This window comes from Lissotriton vulgaris, chromosome 6 (genome assembly GCF_964263255.1).
Source record: "Lissotriton vulgaris chromosome 6, aLisVul1.2, whole genome shotgun sequence".
Classification (NCBI taxonomy): Eukaryota; Metazoa; Chordata; class Amphibia; order Caudata; family Salamandridae; genus Lissotriton; species Lissotriton vulgaris.
In genome coordinates, this window is record NC_141694.1 from 771,121,393 (window position 1) to 771,148,270 (window position 26,878).

At 43.3% G+C, this 26,878-nt stretch overlaps 1 protein-coding gene across 2 annotated transcripts in view; it reads left to right on the top strand.

Moving 5' to 3' along the window:
* The window catches only part of LOC147707959 (amine sulfotransferase-like), a 323,007-nt gene that overhangs the window by 89,691 nt on the left and 206,438 nt on the right, over nt 1-26,878 (top strand). For both annotated transcript variants that reach the window (XM_086926762.1, XM_086926763.1), the window contains exon 5: nt 16,211-16,305. In XM_086926762.1, coding sequence (XP_086782888.1) covers nt 16,211-16,305 — 95 coding nt within the window. The remainder of the gene's footprint in view (nt 1-16,210; nt 16,306-26,878) is intronic.

Below are 26,878 nucleotides of genomic sequence, written 5' to 3' on the forward strand. Positions count from 1 at the left end.
GTAGTTTTTGAGGTCGTTGGGGTCAGCTAAAGGTTTCTTCAGGAGGGGGTGTAACTCGGCGTGTTTCCAGTCGTCGGGAACGAGGCGGTAGCCAGGGAGCGGTTGATGGTGTGGCGGAGCATGGGTGCGATTATGTCGGTGGCTCTGTTGAAGATGTGGTGGGGGCAGGGGTCTGTGGGGCCCCGCGTGGATTGACTTCATCCTCTTTAGTGTGTCTTTGGTGGTGAGGGCTATCCAGTTGTCAATCGTTGGCTTCAGGTTGTCGGGTAGTTGGGGGGGGGGTCCGTGTGTTAGTTGCCTCATCGAAGGTGTCATAGATGCTCTTGATTTTATGGTGAAAGAAGGTGCTAAGATTGTCGCAGAGGTCTTGTGCGAGAGGGATGTCGGCCAACTCAGTGGTGGGTTGGGCGTACTCCTTGATGATGTTGAAGAGTTCTTTGCTGTTGTGTGCGTGTATGGAGATTCTGTTTTCAATCACTTTTTTCCTCGTTTTTCTGATGAGTTGGTGGCGGTTGTTGGTAGCAGCCCTGAAGTTGTGACATTCTGTGGATTTGGTGTTCCTCCAGGCCTTTTCGAGACAGCGGCAGGTGCGTCTGGCCTCTTGAAGCTCGGTGGTGAACCATCTGGCTTTCTTGGCGTGGGTGTTGTTGTTTTTATTGAGGGGGGCTATGGTGTTGGCGCTGTCGGAGATCCATCTCTGCAGGGTTCGGGCTGCAATGTTGGGGTCGTCGTTTTCCGCAATGGTTGGGGTGGAGTTACTGAGTGAAGAGATAAACTGGTTATCAGTGATTCTGGTCCAGTTTCTTCGTAGGAGCAGGTGCTGATGTCTGTGGATGATGGGTATTCTGAAGGTGAAGTGACGCATCAGTGTTCAGTCCATGGGAGTTCAGAGGTGTGGATGAAGGTGATGGAGTTTCCTGTTGTGAAGAGGGGGTCGAGGGTGTGCCCTACTGAGTGCGTGGGTTCAGTCATGATTTGGCAGAGTCCGATGGTGTGGAGGTCCAGTTGGTTGTTGATGTGGAAGTTGAGGTCTCCCAGCAGGGTGTAGTTGGTGGATGCGATGGCATGCAGGGATATGATGTCCATGATGGAGTTGGTGAACGGTCCGTGGGGTCCAGGGGATCGGTAGATGAGGGTATCTCAGAGGGTGGTGGTAGGGTTGGTCTGTATCTTGAAGTGTAGATGTTCCATCATTACTGCCTTATTGTAAGTGATTCACCTGTAAGTTAGGCCTCCTATAGCCCAGGAGACAGGGTGCATTCTTTTTGAAGGTGGTGTGAATATATATGTTCAGACATATTTATCCCTACAGTAACCCTGTAAAGCAAGGATTACTTTAAGTAACTGGTGGTCCATAGAGAAACATGGGCTGGCTACAGAGCAAAGTTAGCCAGCTCCATTATGGTACCATGAAGAAAAAGGTTTGGGCAGGAAAGAGATCACACCTCCTCCCTCCCAATATGGCCAGAGCCTCAAAGGTTTTTCACTGCCTTTGATGTGTAATTACCTTGTCCTCCACTCGAGGACAAAGACCTTCCTGTGCCTGCTGCTCAGGCAGGTGGGAAAATTAGTTATTCAGGAGGTGATGGTGAACAGCCTGTACCCTGGCCACCTAAAGTCAGAGAATCAAGGGGGGGGGGGTCAAGACTAGCCTCCTCTAGTCTCTGTCGGGCGTGGACAGGCCCGCCATTGGCCCAGGTGTGGTCCGCACTGCAGCCTACGCCACAGGAGGTAATCAGCACTTTTCAACTTGCGTCGTGGGGCGGCTGGTTGCAAGCTCCTCCTCCTGAACCGAGACCGGATTCCTGAGACTCCGAGTGCCTCGCCACCACAATACTTCGTCACTGAGCCTCCACGAAGCACAGAAGCACAGGAAACTATTCAGTATAGGCAGTAGGTATATCCGTTCTGTAATGTATGCTCAGCCCTCTATTTCCAATTATGTATTCAATCATTAAATGAGAATGTTCTTGGAAGAGCAATATGCACTGCAGAATAGACACATGCCCTCATTTTGAGAATCTTGCTATCCATCTTTTTCTGTCTAAATCGTGATTATAAGATGTGGTGGATCATATCAATGGACAAAGACCCTGAATGTTGGCATTAAATGCGCAAATCATTGCAGAAACCCAGAGTCCCACAGTAATATCCCATTCCTGAAGTTACATTGTTGACTAGTGCAATATTTCTGCATCCCACGATTATTGATTAGGGTTTTAATTTTAATTGGTTTTATTCCACCTGGTAGTTTATGTTCTTAAAAATGTCATTGTATTTATGTAGCTATTTAGCTTTCTTAAACAGTATAATCAGAATGGATCATGTAGTTGTGCTAAATACCCCACCATGTGTTAAAATCAACTGTTAGACAAATGTATAATGGGAATGTTCTTAATATGTGTCTTTTATGGTCTAATGACCGAAATAAAGTTTTGAATTTGAATTGAATTGAATTGAAATTGATTAGGGTTTATTAAGTTCCATCAAAGAAGGATTTTATTGAGCTGGTGTGTCTTTCAAATAGCAGCTTTTAAAGCCTGAGTGAGGCCTGTGTTCGTGTTATACCAATAGGAGCTGTAGATCTTTGTTTTATGACATGTGGGCCACATGTGAAATAGCCCTTTAATCAGGCAGATCCCGAAAATGCAAGATAATAAATCAAGTGGTGGCATCGTGTTTTCATAAGTATTCATGTTTATATATTTTTTCTTTATTTTGGTTGTTTGGCTTCTGTAAAACTATTTTTGCAAAGCCTCCATCTACAAAATACAGAGTTATCAGATGAAAAGGAACCTTTTCAAATGTTAAGATTTCTACAGAAAACCTCTTACAATGTGTGACTTACTGACCTGTTTAAACTAACTAACCTTATCTTGTATTCAGTTTCAGGCTGATTTTGAAACTAGCGTTTCGGAATCTTGCAAGAGACTTAAAGGCACTCGTTAATAAGTCAGTCTAAAATGTCATAGACCAATTTTGCCTCAGTTTGCAACCGCTAATTTCTCTTCTGAACAAGTATTGGCAAAGCTTAAAGATCCTTCTTTGGCTGTTAGTCTTTAGGCTTTGTCAGTGCTTCATTGTTTTGTACGCTTTTTATTAATTTTTAAGGATCATTAATTCTTTATTTAAATTAAAGAAAATGAAAAGAAAAGTTAAGATAATCCAAACAGTTAAAGTTTCAGTTCACTCAAAATTCAAAGACTTTAATAGTCTTACATCTCTACAGCGAAGAACATTTATGTTTTCTAAAAGTTCTGAATTAATAGATAAGCATATACTTCGGTCAATTCAGTCTGTTAATCAAAATATGATGATGGACCCCTCACTTCTTCACAAACAGGGACATCAAAGGCAGTGATGGCTGATGACTTCTAAAAGTGGTCAGGCATGACCTTTGCCCTAAATTCCAATGAGCAAGCCTGACTTCTCAGCTCACTGTCTCAACCCGACTCTGATTCACACGGACTCACTCTATTTCATTTGGTCTTATTCTCACTCTGACTCATTCACTTTTCCTTTCCTATTCTCAGTCACTCTAACTCAGTCTCACCCAATCTCATTCATTCCTACTCTGCCTCTCTCCTCACTCAATCTCACTCATTCTGACTCATTCTGTCTCACTCATGCTTAAACTCAGCTAATAAGGGGGACTCCGAGATCCTGGTAAGTGACTCAGCTCCGTGCATCTCTGCTCGCTGACTCACCCCTTTGCGCCCATTCCTCCTCTGTGCCGGGCAGCTGTTCGAGGCTGCTGTCCTCGTGTCCCGGTGGCGTGCCAGCTTGCCACTGCTGACTTGCAGTGTTGTAACAGTGTTTTTCATTTAGTTTTTGTTGCTGCCCTGCTGCCCCTCCTCCCCACTGGTTTTCCTGCTGCTCTTCCCTCCCCCTATTTAATGGCGGTCGCGCAGCGAACGCGCTCATCAAGCGCCGAAGCAACGCCAAAGGCAAGAGCCCGTCCGCAACCATCCACCGATAAGAAGCAGCGGCCCTCCTCCTACTCAACCCCGGTAGTCCACACCAAGCACAACCCATGGCCAGTTTTCCTGCCGTCATTGCTGCCAGACTTTCACCACCACCCACGCTGCCAACACCGCCGACGCCCTGAGGTGCATCCTCCTAAACGTGCGCTCCATGCACAGACACGTTGTGGAGATCTGGAACATCCTGGCCACCCTTTCATAAGACGTCACCTTCTTTCCAGAAACCTGGACCAACACCTCCTCCGCCCTCAACGTCGCTTTCGCCATCCCGGACGGATACAAGATCCAGAACAATGACCGCCCCATCCGCCTGGGAGGAGGACTTGCCATCGCTTTCAAAAAAAACCTTTGCGTCTCCACCTGGAGCAACGTATTCTCCGCCGCCGACCAGCCCCAACTCCCCACTCCGCTGCATCCCTACCTACAGACACCCCGACCGTGCCCTTTTCGCCAACACCATCACAGACCTCATCGTACCCCATGCCATCGCCTTCATTGAATACATACTCATCGGAGACCAGAACGTGCTGCCATAGTGAGCAGAAGACAAAGTTCATGGCATTTATTGCCCATCGTATATAGCAGAAAACCCCCAGAATTAGCAGAATAGGCATGGTTATTCTGAACTATGATTTACATCTTAGCCCTATACTCTACAAATATTTACAGCTTGCTACCTTTTTAGTACAAAAAAGCCATAGAGAAGATACACAGGTTTGTTTTAAGGCATGGGCTAATTTGGGTAGAATAACTTGTCAGCATGCCTACCCACAAAGCAGGACACACCCTCAACCCCATCTTCGCAGGAGGAAACCGCATCCACTTCAGTCACACCACACAGCCCCCATGGACGGACCACCACTGAGTACACTTCCTCGTCGATAAACCCAAGCCACCCAAACCTGCCCCGCACCCACTGTGATGGAACTGGAGCAGAATCACAGAGGAGCAGCTCAACTCTACCATCAACAGTGACATTCCTTCCGATGCGACAGACGCCAACCTCGCAGCCAGGGAACTCTACACATGGATCTCCAACTGCGCAGACAAGCTTGCACACTATGGAACTCCATCAGACAGCGCCGCAGGAAAGGCACCTGGTTCACTGCTGACCTCCAAGAAGCCAGACACACCTGCAGACGCTTCAAGAAGAACTAGAGAAATAGCAAAACCCCTGAAAACCACACCAACTACAAGAACGCCGTGATGGAATACCACCAACACATCAAAACCACCAAAAGAACCCTCATCCACCACAAAATCCTTGCCAACTCCAGCAACTCCAAGGAACTCTTTAGCATCATCCAGGAATTCACCAAGCCCCCCAGCAAAACCACAGACATCACACCCTCCCAGGACCCCTGCAACAAGCTCACATCCATCTGAAAATCAAAAACCTCTACAACAACTTCAACATCAACACCAGACTCCGCAACCGCTCCCTCCTCCGGCAATGCCAGCCAGCCAGCCCAAAAACTCCTCCTGGACCCTGGTCATGACCGAAGAGACCGCCTCACCAATGAATGGCATCCACTCGGGGGCCCCCCACAGACCCCTGCCCACCACACATCTACCACAGAGCCACCACTTCCATCGCACCAGAACTACATCGTACAATCAACACTACCTTCAGGACCGGCACTTTCCCTGACAACTGGAAACACGCAGAAGTCAGAACCCTGCCCAAGAAGCCCTCATCAGTTCCCATGCACCTCACGAACTACCGGCCCATATCTCGCCTCCCATTTGCGGCAAAAGTCACAGAGAAGACCGTCAACTAACAGCTAACAAGGTTCATCGAAGACAACTCCATCCTCGACCCCTCCCAATCCAGATTCCGCCGCAACCACAGCACCAAGACCGCCTACAGACGTCATCTGCACCCTCCTTGACCAAGGCCACACAACAGCCCTGATTCTACTCGACCTCTCAACGGTATTTAATACTGTCTCACACCACTCACTCGCCACCAGACTCACGGCGCCGGCATACAAGGAACCGCCCTCGACTGCACACGCTCGTTCCTCACCAGCAGAAGCCAAAGAATCAGACTGCCACCCTTCATCTCCGAACCAAAGGCAGTCAACTGCGGAGTACCCCAGGGATCATTACTCAGCCCAACCCTCTTCAACATCTACATGCCCCCTCGCTGCCATCGTTAGACAGTACAGCCTCAGCATAGTATCCTACGCCGTCGACACCCAGCTCATCCTCTCCCTCACTAAGGACCCCACCACCACCGACTCAACTTCCAGGAAGGGATGCAGGAAGTCACATGCTGGATGAGCAACAGCTGCCTGAAGCTCAACTCGGATAAGACAGAAGTCCTCATCCACGGAACCTCCCCATCAGCATGAACAACACGTGGCGGCCCACCTCCCTCAACAGCCCTTCAATCCACAAGGACCACACCAGCAACCTTGGCATCTTACTCTACTCCTCCCTCTCAATGAATTGACAGGTCAACGCCCTCACCTCCAGCTTCTTCAACACCCTCTATATCCTCTATAAGACTTTCAAATGAATCCTTCCTGAGTCAAGCAAAACAGTCACCGATGTACTCATAACCAGCAGACTGGACTACGGAAACGCCCTTTACGCCGGCATCACCAAGTCTCTACTCCGCAAGCTCCAGGTGATACAGAACACCACCACCAGACTCGTCCTCGGCATCCCCCTACACGAGCACATCAGCCAACACCTACGAAATATCCACTGGCTCCCCATTGAGAAGAGAATCACTTTCAAGACACTTAACCATGCCTACAAATGCCTCCACAGCACCGGACCCCAATTCCTCAACGAGAGAATCGCCTTCCACGTACTCAAAAGAAACCTCAGATCCACAAACCTCACCCTCGCCGAAACCCCACTCATCCGCAAAGCCAGAAAAGGGGTAAGAGCCTTCTCCTACATCCAGGCCAAGACCTGGAACAAGCTCCTGATTGGCAGCAGACGCGCCCCTCCCTGAACGCCTTCAAGAAGGCCTTCAAGACCTGGCTCTTTGACTGAACAGAGCTGCTGACCCTCCCCTCCCTCCCCCCCCCTCCAAGCCTTGAGACGTTTGCAGGTGCGTAGTGCACTTACAATTCCCTGATTGATTGATTGATTGATTGATTGAGTGTAACTATAACTAATAACGCAAACGAGAAGAGAACTGATAATACTTCAAACTTAAATAGTAGAGGCGCCAGGCTTTGGGAGGGTCTTCTCTTAGTCTCACTTTCTGCCCCTCAAAAGCCCCTTTGTTAGCTCTATTCCCCCTCACTGCTACTATTAAATACAGCTTACTCTGACAAAATTGGACTGAACATGTGGACTGAAATACATAATCAGATCAGTGCATGTGCTAAAACTAATTGGGCAAGATTTTCAAGGCAAGCTGTGGCAACATTTTAGAACTTTTTTCAGATATTTCAGATGAAACTGATATATTACCCATTGCAGACTCTTAAGTTGAACTTGATGGCTTTGACAATCCTGATAAAAGTTGTATTGGGACAAACTCATTGAGAAGCAGAGAATGGAGTAAATGAATCAAACTTTGGGGACTACCTTCTAATGATACAACGGGGAGAAAGAATGGAGAAGATGAAAATATTAATGAAATGTACAGGATCATACAGCACATCAGTTCACACCTTCTGCTGAGACAACTATTTTACATGCCAGTCACACCAATAAAGGCCTAAATATGACCTTTACTGAAAGACAAATGCTGCACAGAAACTCCACCTAAGGACAGCAACAATCCAATGAACCCTCCGTAATCACAATATAAAACTTATTAAGCACCCATCATGGAGAATATATCAAAGGCCTAGCTGTCCTACAGTTGGACAACCGAAAAATGAGCATGGCTGTGTGCAAGATTTCCAAGGATATGTCTTTCATAGACACCTCATGAAATGAAGTTGGAGAATGTACTAGCAAACTAGAAGACTCAGCAATGCTTGCACTGGAAGAAATCTCAAGAAAGGCAGAGCAAACCAACAAGATACTGGTCAAAATGAAGTTCATGGAACATCATATGGAACACAATAATCTTTGAGTATTGGGCATTGAGGAGAGTGCACAAGGTGACAATCCGCGTGGCTTCATCGTTTGGTTACTCCACAGAGCACTTACCAATTTACAAGTGTGGGACATAGACAGTCATATACCAAGGGGACATTGCTTTTCGTTTGGAAGACCAAATGATAATCAAAAGGGTGCTCACCTAAAATACATCTTAATATATATATAGGCAACTTTATATTTCAGCAGTCAACGTTTTTCTCATCATGCCAACTCGGTTTTGACCCATTTGTATGGAAAGCAGTCTTGATCCTACTCTAATGGAAACTGTCCAGGCTGAACTAGCAGTCCAAAACCTCCTGCAACCAGACTAAGTTTACTGTATGACGCAGTTCTTTCCCTCAATGTGGTCAGATAGTTGAAGGTGTAATTGTCTATGATGTCACTTGGAACCCCAAAGTGGAACACATACCTTAAGGTGTTGCATTCACTATTTATGATTGTTAATCAACCTACAAGTTTACATTGTGTATTCAGTACGCCCATTAACACTAACACACTCATGTTAGCTGATCCTGTGGAATTTATATGCAGAGACAGAGTATTTGTTCGGTGACCACCCAAGAAAACCTGTATCACCATAACCCACCTCTTTCAGACATCCTTTCTCGTGCTTACAAAGTGGTCTACACCCTCCATTCCCTACCTCACTCTTACTTTCCACCTCTTCATTTTATTGTAACGATTCATTATTTGGATATGGCTGTATTATTGCACTATTAATGATTGTCAATTGTCTGATCATATAAGGATGGAGGGCTGAGTTTACCTTATTGGAAATGAAAATTGTTGCAGGGATTCGGTTTGGAACAGAACTGTGCCTTGGGAGAACAGGATGTCAGCATGTAGGGACTGAGTCTCTCCGCTACGTCAGTACCATGCTTCATCATCGGGATCCCACATAGGTAGGATCCCGATGATGCAGCATGCCACCAACTAGGTTGGTGGTTTTGGGTTCTTTAAAAAAACGATTGGGTTGTTTCTATCCAGAGAGACTACAGAATGCACAATAGAAGTGGGCTGTAGGACATGGTAACTAGCTTGTTCTTGTTGTTGAAGAAACATCTCACTCTCTCCCCTGGTTTACAGGACCTCCAGAATCACACACAGATGTCAGGGCCAGTGGTGAGTGTTTAACTTGCTACACCATCTTGCCATATTGTTTAATAGATTTTTTAAATTCGAAAACTTGGTATTCTGCCATTTCCCCCTACCATCCATTGAGCCTTCCCTGAATCTCCTAAGCCAGTGCCATATCTTTGTTATATTTGTTGAGACCTGAGTTAGGCAGAAGAAAATAATAGCAGTGGATGATAATATGCTATGCCACAATCTCCATCAAAAACCCGAAGATCTGAAATAAATGACGGATCAGCATTGAACTGAGCATTGGCTACAAGGCCTGTTTGTTCACTGCTCTAATGTCAGAACAATAAATAACCATGTTTTAATTCTGGTACTACAAATGGTTGAATTGTGTTGTAATTACATGCATATACCTTTGCTACCTCTAATGAGGAATTGACGTGCCCTAGGCTGGGTAGCAAGCTGCTCCTGAATCCACAGTTAATGGTTAATCCAGTGGTTAGCCATGGGTATTTGTTATTATTGATTATTGGGATTAGTCATGTGCTCTGAAGGAGGTTATTATTGATTATTGGGATTAGTCTGTGCTCTAAAGGAGACCATTCCATGTATTTACTCCAGTGTCTTTGTAATAGAAATAATTAGTAGGGGGTATGTTCTAGGCCCTGACCATAGCCTTCCGGGCACTGCAAGGCAGCTGTCCTAGTTACCTTAAGCATCAGTTATGCCTCTACCAACGAAAATGGTCATTAAGGTCAAACTCACAGCGCCTGCTCTGTGAACCTCGCTATGCGAAGTCACGCATAGGGGCAGATCTTTCACAGTGGTAACACCCAGATTGTGGAATTCCCTACCTACCAACTTGCGCCTGATCCAATCTGAACATGAATTTAGAAAGACTTTGAAGACTTGGCTTTTTAGCCAAAGATAGCATCTTGGTAATCCCTCTCTACTGCTTTCCCGCTGAGCACCAGGACACCTCTGTTTGAGGTAGCTGTTGCGCTATATAAATGCTGATATTATTATTATATGAGTTCATGCACCTGTTTGGTAGAATTAACAGACAAGGTAGCAGAGATTTGGTGTTGTTAGGGTGCAAGGTATGGCTTTCAAAGGAGGACAGGTTATGATATTTGAGATGAGCTGAGACAATCTGGTATTAATTTGCAGAAATATAATAATAGAGGTTAATGCAAAAAAATGCACATGACTTAGAGTAGGCTTTAAGCATGCAGAGACTGGAATGCAAGGAGAGGGTCATTCAAAGATACATAATGTATTTTTTGATACACCCTAAAATCAGGACAACAGTCTGTCCACTGCCAAGCTACTGCTAGACCTCTTTTTCAACAAGGGCAGCTGAGTAGCTCAGGGGTTGGAAGTGTAATGAAATGGCTGGATGCATATATAGGGAAATATCAGAGCTGTATCTGCACCTAAATGAAGCAGTAGCCACACGATAAATGCAATGTGGCAGAATATACAGGGTAAGTAATGCAAACATGTAAATCAAACATCCAAAAGGAAACTGCAATTACTAGAGTGGATGGCTTTTGAAGTTTACCTTTTAGACCTGTCAGCCTTGGGATAGTCTTCTCCCAAACCTTTTGCCTGCTTTGCCTCACTTTTTGCCATTCTGTTTTGGTGGTCTTTGGACTCGGGGCACTTTTCAACTGCTTACCAGTGCTAAGGTGAATGTGCTCACTCTCCTAAAACATGGTCACATTGGTGTATCCACAATTGTCATATTTGATCAATTTTTAAGTCCCTAGCAAATCGCACGCCGGGCCTCATTGCGATGTCGGTCGGAAAGCACTCTTACTGACTCGGAGTCGGAATGGTTTCCAACCATATCGGACTCGGGGAGTCCGACCCACGATTATATAGGTTCCGAACACTGTTCGGTCGGACTCCCATTGACTTCAATGGGAGCCTGTGTTCTGACCGACAACACAGGCTCCCATTGAAAAATGGGGTTGTTGTGGAAAACCGTGCACCTTGTGGTGAGCACCCTATGGTGCCTGCCACACTGGGCATGGTTGCAAAGAGGGGTCCATGGGTATCCCCACAGGCTCCAACCAGAGGCCTCCGGGTGAAGGGGGGCCTGCTACAGGCCACCTAAGTTGGTTTTCAACAGCCGATCCATGTCGGACAACCCGAGTTGGAAAGGCTGTCTGAATCTGACATCGTAATCTGTCGGCCGGAAACGCGGTCCATAGAGCCGTACTAGTCGGCACTGACCGTATTGGTTCCACCGAATGCCTGTCAGAACCGAGTCGGAAGGACCAAACGGTTACCTAACATCATAATGGGTTGGTCGGAAATGTTTCTGAGTCGGCGGAAGTGCAGGTTCCGTCATGGATTCTGATAAACTGAATGCTGTTCGAGCCTTTCTGACTGACATCGTAATGACGCCCTATATGTGCCTTAGGGCCTATAAATTAAAGGCTACTAGTGGGCCTACAGCAGTGATTGTGCCACCAACTTAATTTGCCCATCAAACATGTCTCAGGCCTGCCACTTCAGACCCTGTATTCGCAGTTTCACAGCCCTGTCGATTTGGAATTTAAAACTCTTTACCAAGGCTTAAACTCCCCTTTTATTACATATGTCGCACCTAAGGCAAATCCTAGGTAGCCCATAGGACAGGCCGCTGTGTAAATAAAAGGCAGGACATATACTTTTTATTTTTACCTGTCCTGGTAGTGCACCCTGCTTCTGGTGGACATTTATATGACTTTCTAGTCAGTCTAGTGTTCTTTCATGTTCCAGGTTGCTGATCCGCATGAAAAACAGCCCCCTAGTTTTTATAAACTTTTTTCACATCTGCTTGGCTTTGAGGGCACAAGTGTGGGTAAACAGGTAGCTTCCCCACCTTTATCAATCATGCAGGGATCTTCACTTTAATGATCGGGAAACTTGCAGATTGGGTTAGAAGGAATGTACATATCAGAGATTTCGAATTGATTATTGGATGTGAGGAAGACTATTCCTCTGTGTGGAGGACATGCCCCTATGCATTGAAGACCCAGAGAGTTCAATAACAATGGTAATTCAGATGTTGCAAATATATTGTGCCACTTTTGGTCTCGGGTAAATTGGGAAGATGCTTAAGCCCCTGTTATGGGCTGTCATAATAAGAGCCCAACTAACTCCAAAGTCAAATGGGCTTTCTAACTCTTCAGATACCTGCGTATGCACATTACATGTGATAAACAAGAAATCAGAGACCAAAATATAATCTACTGTTTTAACGAAAGCAACACGATACAGGGAGCGTGGGTTAGGTTGCCGCTATCAACAGCATGAAGTGGCTCATTATTTAACATAACTACTTTTACACCTTCCATGTATAATGCATTTTTCCCTATGACATTCCCCCTAAACTCTCTCAAGAATTTTCAGTCCTCAAATCGAAACTTCCTTTAGGTGGGTGAGCTATCACATACTGTTATTATATTATTGTGACTTGGAACTAGTAGACATTACTCTATTTTATTGAGCAACAATAGCGATTGGATATTTGAGGATCAGGATGACCCAAGTGCCAGATTTGAACTGGTGCTTCAAGAGCGACACAGGATACTAAATTTGCTACATGGCCCTGTAAAACTACAAGACCTACTCCTACTCCTGACCACAAAGAATTCACATATTTGTGGGCACTGAGCACTATGGTGTGTCCAGTGGGAGGGTTATCCTACCTGCAAGCAGAGACATATTAAGGCATGGGCAAAACGGGTGAATGCCCAGGGCACCCACCTCCCAGTGGGCCCCTGGTAAAACGGTTAAAACAATCAGAAGGTCTCTCTCCCTCTGTTTCCCCACTCTTGCTCTCTTCCATCTACTTTTCTCCTGATTCCTCCTGTGTTTCTTAATCTTCACCTCTCTCTGCCTATCTCTTCTTTGCTCTATCTATTCCAAACTCGCCACTCTACCTTTCTACCTACCTGTATTTCTGTACCTCACTTATCTCTTGCTCAATCTCTCTCCTTGCATTGCCCACTCTTTTTGTCTGTGAGACCCTGCCTTGGCACAGGACATTGCTACAACAGGTGTCATGGCTAGAGCGCTTCCGTCCTTGAAGTTAATCACTATCTCCAAACTGAGAGATGTCTGGGAAGGGAAGCCTTTCATAGCTTTTAAGCAATTCATAATATATTGCTCATTGGAGAAATCACAATTTTAGAAATTACTACAGTTAAGCTTGAGGCATGGAAAGATAAATTGATTACAGAGGCAAAATACTCTTCGCTCGAACCAAAGATCACCATGGTGATACAGATAGATAGATCCTTCTGTATTAAATACCCCCAGATCCATTGATACAGCTCTGGATGCGATGGGAACAGGCTCTGGGACCTTAGAAGAGACTCATTGGAATCCAGGCAAGATGGCTAGCCATGTTCTAGTAATTTCACGTTTCCTTTTAATATAGTTGAAATATTTCCACAGAGCCTAGTATCAGTCCAGCAGCCTTTGGGAAATGAAAATGATCCCACACTCAATCTTCCACTCATTATTAGTTTGTGCACCCAAGGGGGCCTGCCTTTGTAAACAGCATCTGGTTTGTTCTTATGTAAGCACACACCAACTGTACCATACACTATATTACTGTACTGCAGCAGTCTCCTGTGGGCATGCACAATCTCAGTGTGTGTGTTTCTAGATGCAGCCTTTCATATGGAAGAATGTCGTAAACATTGTGTTATAGATTTATATAGTGCCTCATAAGCATTGAAGTACTTTTCAGAAGGGTAGCATGCCATTCCTATGAACCCAGAGACGAGTTGTAGTGCTAGATATGTGTTGCAATTAGTCGTACACTAGAGTTGGTATACCGCAGGCAGTTCCTAGTTTAGAAGATAGTATGTTAATTGTTGTTATGCAGATACTTTAGTTATGTATCGATTTGCTTTCATGAATGTGTCCCTGTGATCAAAGGAACTGGAGGGCACATTAGAAAGAATGTGTATTATTCTATTAGTTGGTTGTCCTAAAACCCTGTGCTATTGGATGGCAGCAGTGTTGGTATAGAATATGGTTAATGAGAAAACAAGCTGGTTCAGTGAGTCTGGTGGGAAGAGCTTAGTAGGATTCTTGACTTTCCATTAGCTCCTTAAGGCTGTCATATGGATGAGCTGAGTACTGTACAGAACCTACCCTGCTATCAATCCATACCTTTCCTTCAGAGGACAGATGTGGAAAGCACATGCACACAAAGCCATTGAGTTCTACCCATGTGCACACTTGGCCCCACTGTGGATGGTGTTAAGTAGTCCCATGCGGCTCCTAAATCGATTTATGCCCACTTGAATAGGCCCACCCGAGGGAAGTGTTAATTATTCTCCACCCCAAAAGGATGAGCCACACACTCCATGCAAGTTAGAGGATGCATCCCATTAGAAAATTGGAGTACTGGAACAGCGCTTAAGCATTCGCTATCACAAAAGGAGCCTAGAGTGACATTTATGCAGACTATTATATGACCAATACCTCTCTCCGCTTCAATTGATGAACTTTACATTTCAGTGGTAGACTTTGATTTGTTAAAAGTTAAGCCAGACAATAATTTATGTTGGAGTAATCTAATCTAAAGCCCAACACAAGGTTTCATAACTATTTTTCAAATCTGTTCACCAATTGGCAAATTGGTTGTGTATTTCATGAGACTAAATTTAAGTGTGCAAAAAGGCAAAGAGCAATAACTGCCTTACTAAAACCTTTGTGTTAAACATCATATTGGGAATAGCTGTGATCTGAGAGTGAATGCAGAAGGCTTCCGTTTACCCCAAATAACTTGCATTCTTGGGGGATATAGTTTACACTTACACTTTGTGTTAAATGTACTACTTTAGGCTATTCACCATTAACGAGTGTAAATTTACATAAAAAATGTAGACTTACATGTCTCTCCCCCTTAATTCCGAGATTGGAGCCTAATTTACAAAGCTAAAGTTACTACTTGTTACTTTTCTCACATAGTGAGAGATCGCATTCACCCGGGTGGAGATATCTCTATGGTCAGGTATATGGAAACATTTGAAAAGGTTTTTATTGTTTAATGATGCTTAGTTAATATTTTTTTTAGGATAAATATGAATTTTAATTCATGTAAAATATTTATTCAAAATGTAGAACAAAATAAAACAATTCACAACATTATTAATTTAATATTGAATTTAACATTGAATTATTTTGAATTTATTAAATTAAAAATGTTTCTTATTATTGGAAAACACACCACCTAAATTATAACGTTCATATTTATTTGTTATGTAGTTAAACTTAATATATCTAATTCACATCCTCTGCATTTGTAGACCATTGATTGCCCTACGAGTCTTCTGGCTTTGTCCGATTTGGCTTTCTTTTAACATTAGGACATGCCATGAAGCATTATAACTGTGTATAAAGGGTGACTCACCTCAGATGGCCACCCGTTTTGTAAAATTTATGTCAGGAATTAAAAATGTACTACCTACCCCAAGAATGAACTTGAATTCCCAAAATCAACCCCCCTTCTTTTAAGCGATTACAGTTTTTTTTCTCTCTTTTTTATATCACAATTATTGTCTGTACAAATTGCAATGATTTTAATTAATTATGCAAATAAAATACTTTTGACTTTGACTTTAATATAACTAAATTACATTCATTTCTACTTTTTTTATATATAGCGCAAACTCGACCCAAAAGTATCAGAGCGCTTTAAAAGAGCACCAGTTGCATTACAGAAGGACACATGAATATTATTAGGCCCGGGGAGGTTAAGTGATTTGCTCAGAATCACAAGATGTTGAGCGCACCTGCGGGGACTCAAACCTGGTTTCCCAGCTTCTAGGTTGACCGCTTTTGGTTATTAAAATATTTTATAATAAACTAACTATTAGATTTTATTTATATATTTTCTAGAACATTAAATCATTTTTTAAAGTTAAAATAAGTTAATTTAATTTAACATTAGTCCCTAAGGGCTTCTATTTTAAGTTCTCTATTATTTTCGATTAAACGATAGGGGTCATTCTCTACCATCATAACATAATAATCCGCTTTGTGTGCAGTGTTTGCTGGGACCTGGTTTGATCATGTCAGAGGCTGGTATACCAACAAGGAGGATTTCAATTTTCTCTTCATTACCTATGAGGAGTTAATTCTGGTAAGAATACATGTTTTTGTTTTCATCAAATAAACTAATGATAAAAGTAAAGCTCATCATACCTTTACATTGTTGCTGTGTCGAAATGCATTCCAGGATCTTACTTAGTTCACACCTTACTTTTTATTTTCTACTTAAGGTAAAAGTGAAATGCTTGCTCCTAAAAAAAATGTCACTTTATTGCTGTTTTCAGTGCCAATTATGGCAAATCGATTACTAATAGAAGAACTAAGCTGAAGATGGAATGGCACAATTATAAACATTGTGATTATGCTTCGGGAATAAAGGTTATAGGAAACAACTCATCCTGCTGTTCAATTTTCTAGTTACTTGTTTTGTATAATGCACTGAGTGACAAAGAATAGGCCCATATCCGGGATATGCAAAAAGCAACTTGGCATTTCACAGAAAATATGACACAATTTGCAATAAATAGTTAAACTGGACGTTTACTTAATTCAGACTACATCTGCTTATCTAATCATTTGCGTACAATATATTATTAAACAATATTTCCGGTTTTGAAGTGATACTTTAGGTGATCAGACACTGGTCAAGACTTGCAGGTTGCACAAAAACAAGACCTGGCTGTGAAATAGATTCGCTAGTAAGGATAATCAAAAGTGGCTGGTTCGGGTCATAATTTGAAAAACGTTTGAAAAAAAGATGGATTTTAGTAGATAATCTGTCCAAATGGTGTGGTAAATACAGGGGTCTTTATCAGGAAAGGAGGGGACTGTTGAAGTAGTATATAATGAAAAAAATGTAGACATTAGTTTAGTTTTTGGGTGGATAAAATCCAACAAAGCTGGATAGGATGGGATAACTTTCCACCCAGGAAATCCGTAAATACATCAATGTAAAAATATGGAATAGAATTTATGCAGCAAAAACATTACATATGGTGGCCTCTGTGTGCTGTTTGTGCCAGAACCACTTATCATTGTAAATGCTGGGGACATGATGACGAGCGAATGGGTAGTAAGGAAATCTCAAGTGCTGGGGACAAGGAATAAAAATTGCATTGAGTAAGAACAGGAAACAAGAATCGGTGCTGTCCCAGGTGAGTGACAAGCACTTAGGTTAGTTTAAATCAAACAAGCTTTATTCGACGATTGTCATAAAAGCAAACAGAACATGCAAAATGGAAATTTAGGCATATAAAATAGAGTTTCAAATTATACATATTTACATATAAAAACCCATAAATTCATTACACAGTTGAATCCATTAAAACGATGGAATTAAATAAGTATACACATGGTTAAAACATTTCTAGATTCAGTACAGTGGTTATATATTAATCTTTGAGCATTATACTTCTAATAACCCAGGCCCAGCCCAAGAATTTTGCTACGGCTGTACAAACTGTCGTGTCGGTACAGGAAAGGATAATACGAACTGCCACCGATCCCCGGTCGGTACCCATTAACCTGCACATTGGGCGAAGCCACATTCTCCGGGGTTCTATATATACTGGACATTCGAATAGCATGTGCCCTATAGTTTCCGGGCGAGCTGAACATGATGGACAAACAGCCTTAGCCCCCGGAGACCACCTACTAGTGAATGCCCCTACCAGTAGGCTCCCAATCCTCAGTTGAAAATATAATTTACGGTCAAGGGTTTTTGAGATAACATCCCAAAATGCTTCCAGTTTCGGCACATCCTTGATATCCAAGAACATACCGGTCAAGGACCCAGGGTCAATAGTCCTATAGGACCTAGAGTCCACATACTGCCAATACAAGGTCTTTAGAATCTTCTTAGGTGGGAACCTTGAGTTTGTAGGGTCCTCCCATAGATCCCGGAAACCCATGTTAGACCCGAATATGCTCTAACCACTTGGTCTTATGAAAGGTGTCACAGCGAATAATATCAAGCATGCCCCTTGCAAAGATCTCGAGTTCCGGGGTGGTCCAGATCCTCCTCCAATATAAGACTGGACGAAAGGATGCTATGAGCGCTATTGGGGATAACCCTAGATCATAAAATAGTGGTTTCATGGGGATACTCTGGGGTAATTTGATTAAATTCCTAAAAAAGGAATTTTCTTCCCTGAGACTTTCACATCCCCACATTTCAACCCCATACAGGGCGGAGCTAACTGCTTTACCATTATAGACCGCCAATGCCGGGGATATTGGCTTAGTAAGGGACTTCTGATGGTCCAGGCACAAAGCTACAGTTAACTGTCTGTGCCTTAGGTTGGCCAGTTAGATTTGTTGTTTCCACGACAAATTGCGGTCAATACACACACCCAGATAAGTAAAGGCTTGAACCCTTTCCAGAGGACGCAGATTCATGTTCACAGTGCCCTTAAAAGATTTAGAAGCATTAAAAGTCATGAACCTCGATTTATGCATGTTTACTTCTAAACCCTGAGCGGTACAAAAGTCTTCAAAAAGTTTCAAGCCATTTTGAAGCCCGCTAGGAGTTTTTGAGACTAAAAGGCAATCGTCGGCAAACATTAAAATAGGGACTTTTGCACCAGCAAGAATCGGTGCATCGATATTAGAATCAATGAAAATTTTTGCCACATCGTTAATATATAGGGAAAATAGAGTTGGCGCCAGGACGCAGCCCTGGCAGATGCCAGTTTCCACTGGGAACTGCGGCGTGACATTCCCAGGACTCCCCCACCTAATCTGTGCGTAATTTTGCTCATGGAGTCTTTTTACCAGGAATAAAAGAGGCCCTGTCAGCCCTATGCCACTAAGGACTCTCTATAAAGTAGAGCGAGGAACCAGGTCAAATGCCGCTCTTAGATCTATAAAAGCGGCATATAAGCTTCCATGTCCAATCAGCAGGGTCTTCCAGTACAGCATTGCAAAGTGTAGTACCTGGTCGACCGTGCTGATTGAAGTTCTAAACCCTGCCTGCAAGTGGGACAAGATCTTGTTGTTACACTCCCAATCAAGAATTTTGTTTAAAACCAGCCTGCCGAATATTTTTTGAGAGGTATATATCAGGCGGATTGGTCGATAATTGGCTGGCTGCGACTTGTCTCCCTTTTTAAAAACGGGTATAATCTCAGCCCCATTCCAAGAGCTTGGTATTGGGGCTCCCCTGGCAACCACATTTGCCACTAGGAGTATATAACAACCCCAAGAATTCTGGTCTTGCAGGAAAAGATCTGCAGGTATGCCATCAATACCTGGCACTCTACCAGGAACCACTAGATCTAGAGCACACTGCACATCCTTTAGGCTAAAAAGATCTTCATTTAGGGGCTCAAGAGGGACTTCCACTGTTAGTTGGAGGTCCTGGCCCTTGGCATATTGTGGCTGGAAATGTTCTATCCACTTTTCTTGAGGGACCCAATTCTGTGTTACCCTCCACTCTCCACTTGTAAACATTCCAAAATCTACGCGTGTCTTTACAGGATCCTGCGTTTTTAAGGTCATTCCACCTTTTCTCGTCCCAGGTACGCTTAGCTCTTAGGACTGCATTTTTATACTTCTGTCTGGCTGCCCTTATGTTCTCGATAGACTCAGTTTTAATCGCTTTTCGCAATTCAGAGCGGGCCTTCCTGCAATCACCAGAGTACCACTGTGGTACCTCCGGTGCGCGGGAACCTTTCCGCCTACAGGGCTTAACAAGGAGACTTTTAAGTTCACCAAAAAGAACCTCGTGGATCCTAGTTCCTTCTTGTAATCCCAAGATATTATTATTGTCCCCTTCCGATATCAATAATAAATCTAATTTCGCCTGGCCAAGCTTGCTAGTTATAAAGTCCAAATTCTCTTTATAAAGGGAGACTTTGGGCAATCGGACATGGCGCAAATCGTTTGATATAACAGTATCATGGGAGGGTATGGGAGCCATCACAGCCCCAGGATGATCACGAGATTCCCAGTATGTGAGATTCATAGACAAGGGATTGTGGTCGCTCTCCTATCAGTGATCATCATGTCCCGAAGGTATTTCCACAGGCCCAGGTTGAGCAGAATATAGTCTATTCTGCTCTTACGGATGCCACTTCTAAATGTGAGTGCCCCAACCTTATCGCCTGCGGTCCTACCATTTACTGCTCTTAGGCCTTTGTTTAGGCAGATATAATTCATTTGCACCACTATGTCAGACCATTTAGTAACCGGTTCCAGATCCAGTTTGGGATTCCCCCATTCTCTATCCTCCTCCTCCGACACATTCCAGCTTCCCTTCATAAGAGGCTAAAAATTCACATTAAAATCCCCCCGAACAATTGCACTGCAAGGAGGAAAACAACTTTCCAGTGAATTTTCCAAAAGCACAAGGACCTCTGATTTTCTACCACCCGTGCTTCTCGCATAGATATTGTAGTCATAAACTGGTACAAGATTTGGAAACTTAATTCTTAGGACCTGAAGATCTCTATGATTAGTGGGAATAATTTTACTACTGCCCCCAGGTCCTGTCTTAGCCAGATAGTTAGTCCTCCTGATGGTCTCCCCCTCCCTTCCTTCGCTGCGGGGATGCTATAATTTAAGTAACCAGGGAAATGCGCTTCCTCCATTGCCCATGTTTCTTGAAATAGGCATATTTCATGTTCGTTAATAAATAATGCCCACTCAGGTAACTCTAACTTGGGCTATAGACCAGCTATGTTCCATGAAAGAACAGTTCCAGGGTTACTACCACAAGACACGGGACAAGCCTTCCCTGAAGACTCTTGAAAATTGATGGGAGGGATCGATTCATCAGTGGGACAGACCAATGGTGTTTGATTTGAAAGAGAGTTTACTAAGTTACAACTAAGGTTCACTCCTATTGTTTCACTGTTGTCTACTTCACTAACTGATTCAATTGATGGAAAAAATTGAAGTCAATGCAGATCATTTAGGTTCGAAAAGACATCATAACGGTTGGATAGTGGAAGTGGCCAATGTGGCACATTTGGACCATGCTGGATTGGTAGATTTCAACTTTTAATAGGTCCTTCTGTGTTCTCGTAGTGTAAATAGTCTGTAGGCCAGGGACACCGCTTCGCTAAGTTGGAGGGATGGACATTTGATTTATGTAGTGTGGGCACACCGCGGAAGCCACGTGGAACAATTAGCGCCTCTGGATAAAAATAGGTCAAAGTTCGGGGCACTATGGTACTGTGTCCTTGATTCTGATACCAGTCGACAATGTGCTGAACCACCCTTCTCTCTCTAAAGTTGATGATAATTATGTCCCCTGCGATATCTTTTGGTCTTGAACCCACCCACCCAAGTCTTCTGACGAACAGTATGGCTCCGTCTAAATGAGGAGGCAGTGGCCTGTTCTGCCTAAGCCAATAAATGGCTTTATTCTTTAACTCATGGTAACCTTCCTTTTTCCCTCTATAAGCTTTGGGACACCTGTTAGTACAAGGGCGTATGGAACCGCCTCAGGTGGCAAGTCGATATGACAGCCCTTGTTTGTTGTAAATTTGTCAGGAGGTTGACGAGCGCCTGCATCAGCAACCTTAACGTGTGGCTGTGTAGTAGTAGGTATATGGGTATTGGGTGGAAGAGAAGCTAATTCTTTGGGGTCTGTAATGTTAGGGTGTTTATGGGATACGCCTGGTGGTATATATAGTTAGGACCTAGTTACCATAGGAAATCCCCAACATTCTATTGGTAATAACTTTGGCACCGATTGAGGAATCTGCGTGTAATTTTCCTTAAATTTGCTCATCTACGCTCCGCTCCTTCCCTGGAAGTTTCGGGGGTATTCGTCAAGCGGGAGACGAGAAAAAAGGGGGGTACCAAAACGGGTTTTCCCGATGTTAATTTCCATAGGGACGGCTGAATGGAATTACACCAAACTTGGCAAAATGGTAGGGCCTGGTATGCAGATGTGCCTTTGCTATGTTTGGTGAAAATCCCTCCAGTAGTTCATGAGAAAATTGAATTTGAAATTTTTCAAATGGCATTTTCTATGGGACCTTTAGACATGGCTACAGCCCGAACGGCTGAACGGAATTACACCAGACTTGGCAAAATGGTAGGGACAGGTATGCAGTAGTGCCTTTTTTTATTTGGTGAAAATCCCTCCAGTAGTTGTTGAGAAAATTGAATTTGAGCAAATTATATATCTACATACGCTCAACATTCTATTGGGAATAACTTTGCCACCGATTGAGGAATCTGCGTGTCATTTTCCAGAATTTTGGCCAGCACCGCTCCTTCCCTGAAAGCGGGGGCCGAAAGGGGGGGTCCCAAAACGTGTTTTTCCCATGTTAATTTCCATAGGGACCTTTAGACACGGCTACAGCCCGAACGGCTGAACGGGATTACACCAAACTTGGCAAAATGGTAGGGACAGGTATGCAGCAGTGCCTTTTCTATATTTGGTGAAAATCCCTCCAGTAGTTGTTGAGAAAATTGAATTTGAGCAAATTATATCTATATGCGCTCACCGTACGCGCACCGTACGCGTACCGTGCGCGTACCCTTACGTGCGCGAGCAAGTTTCTGATTGGCTGGCAGTCGACTGTCAACATTCCAAATTGTCCAAACCAGGAAGTGTTGGCAACCTTCTTGTTTTTTCAGGAGAACTGAGGCACAAGAGAGCCCAAAACAAGAGTGGAAAAGGGGGCAGGGTAGAGACCCCCCAACCCTCTAGCCCTTCTCAGGGGGTCCCAGAAGATAAGGTAAGGTGGATAAGGAGGTGCAGCCTCTAAGAGATTCAGGTGGAGCATTCCACAACATAGAGCCTGAATAGCAGAGCTTCAGTGCCTTCAAAGGATTCACCATGGTAGCAACTTCTCTGAATGCACAAAGATCTCTGTCTCTCTGGTGGAGATCTCTATCTAGTCTGTCAGTCTAGCGGGGTATCCCTCAGACAACAGCTCACCAAGGGGTAAGTAGGCCCTTCTGGTGACGAATATCAGCGACTCTTCAGTGTTTGGGTGATTTTATACACATATAAATAACAATACCCTGGGGTTCATTCACGATTGGATGCAATAAATAACTCCAGGTATGAGTAGACACATTGAAATGAGCTATAACATGCACATGTTGGTACATTCGGCACCTAAATTAACATTTCTATGTATTTTCTACTTCTTCTTCCTTCTTTAAACAATTGTGGAAAACTCAGAGGGATTGGAAAAATCGTGGGGAATTTTCTTCTGCGAGAAGAGATAATTAACAAAGCAAAGCCCCAAGCTAAATGCAAATACAACGGCGTAGAGTTCTTTGCACGTCCTGACTTTTGCCACACCACTGTGGAGAGAAGGTGGAGGATGAGGCAGCTCATAACCCCATTTCAAAACATAGGTTGTGAGGCTTACCTTCTGTATCCCGCTCTTTTGAAGATTGGAGTAAATGGGAACTTTAAAATGTTCTACTCTGAGATACTTGCACAAGAATATCTTAACTTTCTGCAAGACCAACGGAAAACAAGGCACAAGGAGAATGTTGAGAATAATGATCATGCAGTAGCTCTTAGGGATATTCCCCAAAAGAAACGAAGATAAATATAATATGGAAAATAGAGACTGTGTAAAGTAATTTTTGGGGACGAAAGCTACATATGAGGACTTATTTAAAATAATAGAGGAAACTGTTTGCTCAAGGTCTATGAAAAATGTATTTGATGTTTTACTCCTCTTTATCGGATGGTTTTCTTGAGTTGTAGCTTTTTCTGCTTCAATAAGTAAAGATTGGTATTAATATAAGAAGAATTGGGGTAGAGGTTGAGCACGAATAGGGGTGGTATTTGTTGGACATACACTGAGCACAGTAAGATGAAGGGAAAGTTAGGGGGGTTTACGGGTTTGACATCCAGGAGGCAAAAGTCGGCCAGACATAGGCCCGTTGGACCTATTTGCCTGTAGGGGGGGTGGGACTCTGAGGGTGGGCAGTCTGGGGTGGGGTTGGGGATGGGCAGGGAAATGGACAGGGCACAAAGGTATAAGACACTTAAGAGGATTTGACAAAAGTAATTTGTATCAACTGTATGATATGGGTAGTGACACTGAAGATGTGGAAGACAATATTGAAATTAACAGGGAAGTCTATTTATGCAGTGTGCTAGGCCTAGTATTGTATATCGTTTCTAGAACATTAAATAAAAGCAAGCAGATAGGGTCTGAAGAGAACTGGCTGGGGGAAAAAAAATAAAATGAAAAATGTCTATTAGATTAGTGACATGGAATGTATGCGGCCTAAATGATGTAACGAAAAGGCAGAAGATAGGAATACGGCTACGGCAAATGAACGTAGATTTTGTGTTTCTTCAGGAGACACATGTAATGAGTACCCATGAGATATATCTTAATCAGCTGGGGTTTCAATTAATAGTTGCTTCTAAACAAGGAGTTAAACAGAGAGGGGTAGCGATTCTATCGAGGGATAAAAATGTAGTAACAAGGAGAAAGTTAAGAGATAATTGGGGGAGATGGGCGATGGTTGAGGTACTATTAGGGGGGGTGTGGACAACATTAGTTGCAGCATATGGTTCTACACAGGACGATCCAGAAATTCTGCAATTTTTGGATTCTGAGTTGGCAGACTGGGCCCCTCGAGTTATTATAGGTGGAAACTTAAATATTGACGGAGCGGAGGGTCTAGGATCAGGCTCAATAAGACAGTATAAGGGGAGGAAAAAAAAGGTCTACAAGGCCCTTACTGATCTTTTAGAAAATAATACATTGTGAGATGTCTGGGGGTCAATCAGATCGAAACAACTCGGTTATACATATTATTCAGCACCGCATCAGATATGCGTTAGGCTGGATTACTTCCTGGTTTCCAATGATTTAATTAGTATAGTGGAAATTGATAGACTTCCTCGGATACTTAGTGACCACAATCCCCTAATCCTAACGATAAAGCAGAGTGGGGGAACAATAATAAGAAGGGAGTGGAAATTCGAAAGGGGATTGCTATTAGATGATGACTATATAAAACATATGTCTAAATGGATTACTGAATTCTTTGAATATAATAGAGGAACTGCTGCAGTTGGCATAGTATGGGATGCCTTTAAGGCAAGAGCACGCGGTGAAACGTGTAGTTATAGCGCCTTCAAGAGGAAAACAGAAAGACTGCGATATAAGGAGAAAGAGGGAAAAGTACTGGAGGCAGAAGAACAACTTAATAACTGTGTAATAAGGGGAGAGCCGACTGAACAATTCGTAATAGAATTACTGAAGGTGAAGAGTGAGGCAGAGGAAGAACTTGCTAATAGAGCCGCAAAGCAATATACAATCAGAAGGGAGAGATGTTACGAGTTCAGTGAGAAAATAGGGCGAGTCCTTGCTATACGAACCAGACAGATAGCGGCGGCAGGGACGATTAAGGAAATAAAGGATGAAAAGGGACAACTACATTCAGATCCAGAAGAAATTCGGGAGGTCTTTAGGAAGTTTTACCAATCTTTATATGATGAGAAAGATCCCAGTAGTATCGATAGAATAAATGAATATCTCCAGAACATTGAGGTAAAAACTATATCCCCTGAAGATGCAGAGGAATTAGAGACCGTGTTGGACGAAACTGAGATTAAAGAAGCAATGACTGCTCTACCCTCGGGGAAGGCTGCTGGACCTGATCAGCTACCGATTGAGTTTTATAAAACTTTCTGGGGATGTTTAGGTAATAATTTAACTCAAATGTTTCAAGCGGCACAAAGTGGGGTATCCATTCCCAAATCCTGGAGCGGGGCAGATATAGTATTAATTTAAAAAAAAGAAAAGCCTCTGAATGAACCAGGGTCGTACCGCCCAATAACATTGATGAATAATGACACCAAAATTTATTCGAAGGCACTGGCTGCAAGATTTGCAAGAATTATAAGTAACCTGGTTAGTGATAACCAACATGGGTTTATTCCTGGTAGAGGGACAACTCACCATATTAGAAAAGTTATAACTTTATTTGATGTGGCGGAAGTAGCAGGAGACCCGATGGCAGTTATGCTTTTGGATGCGGAAAAAGCATTTGATCGGGTCTCCTGGCAGTATTTGTGGCAGACCCTAGCTAGAGTTGGGATTAGAGGAGGCTATTTGAAAGCAATTCAGACTCTATATATGGATCCAGGTGCAGCATTAAGGATAAACGGGGGTATAACTGGTCAATTTAAAATCAAGAGAGGAACTCGCCAGGGATGTCCTTTCTCTCCCCTGCTATTTGCCATCTATATGGATCCCTTAATACGGAAGATAGAATCAGCACCAGAGATCACCCCAGTCAATACAGCTCTTGGGCCATGCAAGATATTAGCCTATGCTGACGATGTTGCGGTGATAACACCTTGCCCTACGGAAGCAACTACATTTGTAGAGGCCGAGGCCTTAAGATTTGGACAAGTCTCAGGGTACTCATTGAACGCGTCTAAAACCCAGATTATTAAAAACTCTTTTACACCTTGTGAAGATAGAAGAGTAGTGCCGGCAGGGAAATACCTCGGAATTAATATTATGTCTTATTTAGATAGTTTGGTGGATAATAATATTGCCCCAGTAATCGAAAAGGCAAGAAAAGATTTGGATCGTTATGAGAACTTACATTTATCATTAGTTGGGCGAGTTAATATTATTAAAATGCTGATCTTACCCAAACTGTTGTATCTTTTTAGGGCAATCCCTCTTCTAATTGAAAGTAAGTGGTTT